The sequence below is a fragment of the Coregonus clupeaformis genome, chromosome 13, assembly GCF_020615455.1.
Source record: "Coregonus clupeaformis isolate EN_2021a chromosome 13, ASM2061545v1, whole genome shotgun sequence".
Taxonomy (NCBI): Eukaryota; Metazoa; Chordata; class Actinopteri; order Salmoniformes; family Salmonidae; genus Coregonus; species Coregonus clupeaformis.
In genome coordinates, this window is record NC_059204.1 from 28,190,953 (window position 1) to 28,198,375 (window position 7,423).

General features: G+C 42.3%; 1 protein-coding gene across 1 annotated transcript; it reads right to left on the reverse strand.

The window, feature by feature from the left end:
- Nucleotides 1-406: 406 nt before the first annotated feature.
- LOC121579204 (E3 ubiquitin-protein ligase RNF14-like) lies at nucleotides 407-7,396 on the reverse strand. The gene is made up of 8 exons (XM_041893585.2): nucleotides 7,128-7,396; nucleotides 4,852-5,010; nucleotides 4,606-4,736; nucleotides 3,988-4,512; nucleotides 3,662-3,890; nucleotides 3,333-3,505; nucleotides 1,229-1,359; nucleotides 407-1,044 (listed from the first exon to the last, which is right to left on the reverse strand). The coding sequence occupies exons 2-8, from the start codon at nucleotides 5,000-5,002 to the stop codon at nucleotides 984-986; spliced, it is 1,401 nt and encodes a 466-aa protein (XP_041749519.1). The 5' UTR covers nucleotides 5,003-5,010; nucleotides 7,128-7,396; the 3' UTR covers nucleotides 407-983.
- Between the last annotated feature and the right edge of the window lie 27 nt (nucleotides 7,397-7,423).

Sequence of the window (7,423 nt, forward strand, 5' to 3'; positions counted from 1 at the left end):
CTGAGTACCTTCATAAAACATGTATTGATAGAATGAACATAGGAAGAATATCCTATAACCCCTAACATAAAATCAAAGGGTTGTGTTTGTATATGGTTATTAAAACACGACAACCATTTTTAAAATTCAGGACTACTGCAAATATCAATGACAGACTTCCCCCCCTCAATCAGCCTTACTAGCTAAACAGTTAGGATGAAAATGATAATGTGAGGTAGTAACTAGGAAATGTGGTTAAGGACTGATCTTTTTGTACTGAAACAATGCCATATCAGTGTGTGTCTCATTCAAACGAATCATGTTACATGATAAATAAAGTGTACCTTTTGGTGAAAAGACAACAGAGTGTCTAAAAATCCTATTCCAGCAACATAACATTAAATAATATGCCTTGATGGCCATTGGCTGAATGTCACATTTGGCAACTCTTTATTTAACCTTTCAACATCAAGTTGTTAGCTCATGGTTTGGATGGCATCCAGATGTACAGACATTCTTCCACATAGTTTTTAACTCACGATTAAAGTTGTTCTAAAGGACACAAAATAAATAGTAAAACATCTGAAGATGTTGTTCTCTGTTCTTCATTGTAAGATTTCACCCCCAGATCCCAGAATGTTCTTTTTAAATTGAGATTGATAAAACATGCCAACATTATCAGTTCAAATCATCTAAACATACGAACTCATCATTAGAACTGTAACCCATCCGTTTTTGGTATGCTCTCTTCACAAGCATTCTTTCAGAAAAATACTGGCCCTGAGTATTTTACTTCTGTATGGAGTAAGGTAATGTACCTATATCAACTTGGAATCGCTCTCTGCTAGCCAGTCAACCATTAGAAATGACTGATATGTTTTGGCATAGTAAATGCCTGATCAATGATGGTGAGAAATGATATTGGCTAAATCCATGTGTAGTTTGTATAGTGAGGGTGACATAAATTGCATACAAATGAAGCACACATGGAGGCATTGCACATATCAGTCCTCTTCATCACTCAAGAAGGCATCATCTTCATCAATATCCACACCCTGGAACAGCCTAGAAAACACCAAAGAAACACATAAGAAAAATGTCATTTTTTCTCATTATGAAGTCAATAAAAGTTTAGACAAACATTCTATGAGCATAATCCTGATTTATCGTACACCTAAATGGACACACAGAGCCAATCGTCAATGACACCTTCCAAAAAAGGAAGGAGGACAATAACAAAGCTACTCACTGGTTGTAGCAAGGCGAGGAGGGGTTGTTGAAGTGGCTGTAGGGATTGACATGTGTGAGCTGGCCCAGACACAGCCAGCAGAAGTACTGCTTACACGAGGTGCAGGTCATCTTGTTGCAGCCATCTACCTTCTACACAGAGAAAACAGAGAAGATGATCAAACAAATGATCCTATAGATAGAGATCATAGGGGTTAAAACAACCAATAAATCCCATGACTGAAACTTAAGTCGATCTCAGATTGATTGTCTGGGGCCAAGTTAACCTCACCTTTCATGTTAGAAAGTCATGACCATCATAGTTTTAGGGAAAGAGGATCATTTTGTATGTGTATTAAACTGTGAGTTTGACCAATTCGATTCCCCTTGCTTAAGGGGTCCGTGGTCCTCCTCGAGATCATGTTTATGTAGAAGGACTGAGAAGCTCAGTTCTGGTGACTTTTTAAAAAGGTCATTCTACTCCAAAATGTATTCAAATAAAATTATGCTGATACCATCTAAAACATAATTTCCACATCCAGAAATTAGCCCAATAACAATGTAAAAAGTATTTTAACATATTGAACCATGCATATAGCTTATGCATGTTCTATATGATCAGATGCGCTATTAGCAATAAGAAGGAATACCTGTGGCCCAAATGATGAAGCATAGTGGCTATAAAATCTACTAGTGATGGCCCCCGGTTATTTCCGCGGGGCAGACAGGTTTAGGGCCATGAAATATTGTGTGGATGAAGGGCGGGTGGGTGGCAAGCGAGTTGAATATAGAGAAAACAATACCTTTAAAAAATCTATTTGTGTATAATTCTTGTTAAATTGATATCTGTTGCTACATTGAGGTTTTTCTTTCAGTATTTTAGGCCGTCTGGCTTTAGGGCCTGACTGTACGGACAACAAATAGCCTACACGCCAATCGCTTTTGGGAATGGGCAGAAAAAGTTAATGTCGATCCACAGAGGCAAAAAGGAAAATGTCTGAGCTGGTAGAGCACGGCGCTTGTAACGCCAAGGTAGTGGGTTCGATCCCCGGGACCACCCATACACAAAAATGTATGCACGCATGACTGTAAGTCGCTTTGGATAAAAGCGTCTGCTAAATGGCATATTATTATTATTATTATTATTATTAATAAAAGGACAATGTCAGAGTTTCAAATAAAGAGGAGGGCCAGAAAAGTCATGTTTGGGAAGATTTGGTGAAGTGGTAAAAGAGGATGACAGCAGTGCTGGTGATGTTACAGTACGTGTGATGATTGTGAGGCGCTATACAAAAAAATCGACATTCACAAGATGGGGCTTCAAACAGGCCTATGGCACGTCAAGGGAACTGTAGCCTACTACTGTTCAGATGGGTTAAATGGAAACTGAAATCTGGACACTGACTGTAGGCTATAGGTCTATAACCTCTCACATAGCCTTAATATTAACTCCTGCAGAATTAAGTATTTATTGCAGTAAAATGATACACCAAATGTAGGCTACATTTTGACTTGGGAACAGGAGTGGAGAAATATGATTTACTGTATTTCGTAGAACAGACATGCTTCTGTCTCTATTAGGCTCTACCACCTCCACGATCTCAGAGATTTTTTATTGCGGATCTACACTGATCAGTATGAAAAAATGTATGCACTCACTAACTGTAAGTCACTCTGGATAAGAGCGTCTGCTAAATGGCTAAAATTTAAAATCTCAAAAATGACCTCTCCAGAATCGATATGACGGAAATCTGTCACAATGACAGAGAACTTTAACCCCTGGGATCAGGTCAAAAAGGGGGTGTTTGTATTTGTCCTGTTTCACACATGTACAAGTGTGTAACCTGTACAGTGTGGTGTGAAATGGACACTCCCCTGGAGATCCTCAGAGAGTGGGGTCATGGCATGGGATCAGCCATTATTGACGGCAACCCGGGAGAAATTAGGTTTAAGTGACTTGCTCAAAGGCAAATCAACATTTGTTTTTTTTACCGGGGATTCAAACTAGCAACATTTCGGTTACTGGCCGAACGCTCTAACCGCTAGGCTAACTGCAACCTCATGTAGGAGCAGCAAAACACATCCAAACTAAAGAATACAGGCTTGTTGTGCAGAGAGCAACATACCTGTATGTTAGTGCCACAGCGCGGGCAGCCTTTACAGTTCTCATTGAGCCAGTCCCTGCTGAAGGACTCCTCCACAGCACGCTGGATAACCCGCTTTCCAAAACGCTGCTCCATGAACTTCTTCCCCTCGGCGCTGGCAGAGATATATTCATCCCTTAGGCCTCGCAGCTCATCTACATGGCAGAAGAGAGGCCCCTCTTAATACCAAAACCATTATTCTAACCTCCATTTAGATTGATCATCTTTAGTGCATAGACTGTGCACAGCATATAACTCATTAATTGTCAGGTAATATAATATAGACTACGTAATACAATTATTTCCTTTACCTGCTGTGACTTTGCAGTGCGACAGGCCGTGGTATCCCCGTTTGCAGAGGGTGCAGAAGGCGTACTGACAGGCAGGGCAGATGCCCATGGTGGTGTCTGGCTCCACCATCACAGCCTGACAGCATGACTGGCGAGGGCAGTACACCACGTCAGCCATCAGGTCCAGGCTGGACTGAAGCAGGAGGCGGTCATAACGAGTAAACAACTCCTCCCCGACAAGGAGCTTGACCTGTACAAGGGGCAGTGTATTAGTCAGTGCTCATAAGAGTGCCATAAGAGCAAATTATTCTCATAAGAGCTAATTTAAGAGTTGAGTCAAAAGTTACCTGTGAGGGCGTAGCCAAGGAGGTGCACTTGGGCTCGGGGCAGTTAAGGCACTGAACATTGCCGTCGCGGATCTGAATCCCGAAGTACTCTGTCATGCAGGCCTTGCAGTACACGTGCTGGCATTCCTTGAAGCACAGGCAGCTCGAGCCCAGCTTCTCCATGAAGCAGATGCTACAGCAGAACGCCTTGGCGTCAAACACCTTCTGCCTCTGAGCTTCGTCAAAGTCCAGGAGCTGAGGTAGGATATCAGTACGGGGGTCCACCACCAGCACAGCACGGGGGTCCAGCTCCAGCAGAGGCTCCAGTTTGCCTTTCTCCCCGGTTATACTCCCCGCCCGCTTCACGCCAGCCTCGTTTCTCTTCCGCTCCACCGGAGCCTTGCCCGCTTTAACAACCTCTAGTGGAGACTTGACATCCAGGAAGGCAAACGCCTCCTCCTTGAGGAACTGGATCCATTTGTAGAGGACAACGCAGCCCTGGTTCTCCCCCCACAGCTCATCCAGACGCTTGCAGAGAGAAGTCATCTGAGGGGGTAGAAAGAAGGGTTGGTCAGGAAGACAAGGGGAATGTTGTTGAAAGATGTTATTTTATTTCTTATGTTGATGCGTCTGCCTCACCTGGTCCCTTGACAGCCATTTGGAACTTAGTGTATAGACCGGAGATGAGGAAGAAGGGTAGTCGGCAGGAAGTTCGAAGTTAAGCACCAGAGGAGGTAGGAAAGATACGTCATATTCTGTCTGCTTGTCTCCTGACAGAAACAAACACATTCAATTTTTCAGGTTTTAATGTTGATTAACAGTTATTTTATATAAAAAAAAGGGACAATGTAGGATTAATGCAGAGGAAAGGAAACACAGCCTTACCTTTGACTATCAACTTGAAACTAGGAGGAAGTTCAAGGCATAGTTGTATTTCTCCGCCTTGTGCCGATTCAGCTCTGTGAAACTCCTCTTCGTCGTAAATACTTGCTAGAACAAGCAGCTCATCCTTCTGCGCTGCCTGGTCCTCAGACATTTACATTCCTGTGAGGCAACAACAACAGTAAGACTAAACCCATAACAGCGGCCATACTCTGGACCTGATTATTATCAAGGGGCTTTCTATTGACATATCCTCTATTGTAGATGTTTCTTTATCTGATCACCACTGTGTCTTTTGTACTACCTTGTTGGGTCATTGTCCTGTTGAAAAACAAATGATAGTCCCACTAAGCCCAAACCAGATGGGATGGCGTATCGCTGCAGAATGCTGTGGTAGCCATGCTGGTTAAGTGTGCCTTGAATTCTAAATAAATCACAGTGCCACTAGCAAAGCACCCCCACACCATAACACCTCCTCCTCCATGCTTCATGGTGGGAAATACACATGGGGAGATCATCCGTTCACCCACACTGCATCTCACAAAGACAAGGCGGTTGGAACCCAAAATCTCCAATTTGGACTCCAGACCAAAGGACAAATTTCCACCGGTCTAATGTCCATTGCTCGTGTTTCTTGGCACAAGCAAGTCTCTTCTTCTTATTGGTGTCCTTTAGTAGTGGTTTCTTTGCAGCAATTCGACCATGAAGGCCTGATTCACACAGTCCCCTCTGAACAGTTGATGTTGAGATGTGTCTGTTACTTGAACTCTGTGAAGCATTCATTTGGGCTGCAATTTCTGAGGTGCAGTTAACAGTTAACTCTAATGAACTCTAATGAACGTATCCTCTGCAGCAGAGGTATCTATGGGTCTTCCATTCCTGTGGTGGTCCTCATGAGAGCCATTTTCATTATAGCGCTTGATGGGTTTTGCGACTGCACTTGAAGAAACTTTCAACGTTCTTGAAATGTTCCGTATTGACTGACCTTCATGTCTTAATGTAATGATGGACTGTCATTTCTCTTTGCTTATTTGAGCTGTTCTTAACATAATATGGACTTGGTCTTTTACCAAATAGGGCTATCTTCTGTATATCCCCCTACCTTGTCACAACACACCTGACTGACTCAAACGCATTAAGAACGAAATAAAAACCACAAATTAACTGTTAATTGAAATGCATTCCAGGTGACTACCTCATGAAGCTGGTTGAGAGAATGCCAATAGTGTGCAATGCTGTCATCAAGGCAAAGGGTGGCTATTTGAAGAATCTCAAATATATTTTGAGTTGTTTAACACTTTTTTGGTTACTACATCATTCCATATGTGTTATTTCATAGTTTTGATGTCTTCACTATTATTCTACAATGTAAAAAATTGTAAAAAATAAAGAAACACCCTTGAATGAGTAAGTGTGTCCAAACTTTTGACTGGTAGAGTATATAGATATATTTTACAAACAAACCATGTATTTGATACCATTCCATTGATTCCACTCCTGCCATTACCCTGAGCCTGTCCTCCACAATTAAGGTGCCACCAACCTCCTGTGGATGACTGGGACATCAGGCTGCAGCCACATATTAATTTAACTTTTTATGAAACTGGTTGTCAGGCACAGAGGCTGCGTTTAGACAGGCAGCCCAATTCTGATATTTTTTTAATGAATTGGTCTTTTGACAAATCAGATCTGAAAAATATCTGATGTGATTTGTCAAAAGACCAATTAGTGGAAAAAATATCAGAATTGGGCTGCCTGTCTAAACCTGACTATCACAGCCAGTGTAACGTTATAGAAAACAAAAACCAGCAGACATGGCCCTCCATGGATTGAGTTAGACAACCCCTGTTATTTGTTTATTTGAATCAGCTGTGTAGTGTTAGGGCAAAAACCAAACCGTGCACCCCTTGGGGTCCCCAGGACCGAGTTTGGCTAACAGAAACGTTACCTGACTAACTAGTATGGAAGCTAGCAAGCTACACGATTTCAACTACAACTATGCTCGAAAGTGGCTATGTAACAACCCTAGGCCACAACACGATCTCAAGGGCTAACTTTAGCTGGCTAAGTGCCTTGACAGCCTTATTGATAGTAAGTTAGCTAACTACAATAACGTTAACATACTAGGTAGCTACCGTTAGCTAGCTAGTTGGGCTAGAAACGTTGGCCTACACACCTTCAATTGTTAGCTCGCTATCATGAGTAATCAGTCACCTGATGTAGATTACAAGCATTTTCTTAGATCATGGTAATGTATAATGTAGCTATGTGTTATTTACCTTATATTCCAGCCCCACTAATGACGACTTTTGGATAATGACAGACTTCTGTCGCTTTCCAGACAACGCGCAAACTCCGGACTGGAAACTCGTAGGAAGATGATGCCGCGTTCACGACAACTCGGAAATTTCCGACCTGGAAACAAACTCGTTGGTATGCGTATTGGAGCATCCTTGGATCTGGCAGATAATGGCTGGAATGGTGGAGTGAATGAGATCAAACACACGGACACCATGCATGTGTTTGATACCATTCCATTTATGCCATTACTGTGAGCCCATCCTCCCCAATTTGG

Excerpts from the sequence above, each read along its gene's own strand:
- LOC121579204 (XM_041893585.2), bottom strand. The coding sequence starts at position 5,002 with ATGTCTGAGGACCAGGCAGCGCAGAAGGATGAGCTGCTTGTTCTAGCA. Across the intron at positions 4,513-4,605 it reads AATGGCTGTCAAGGGACCAG|ATGACTTCTCTCTGCAAGCG; the intron begins GTGAGGCAGACG and ends CTACCCCCTCAG. Across the intron at positions 1,360-3,332 it reads GCTGTGGCACTAACATACAG|AAGGTAGATGGCTGCAACAA; the intron begins GTATGTTGCTCT and ends TTCTCTGTGTAG.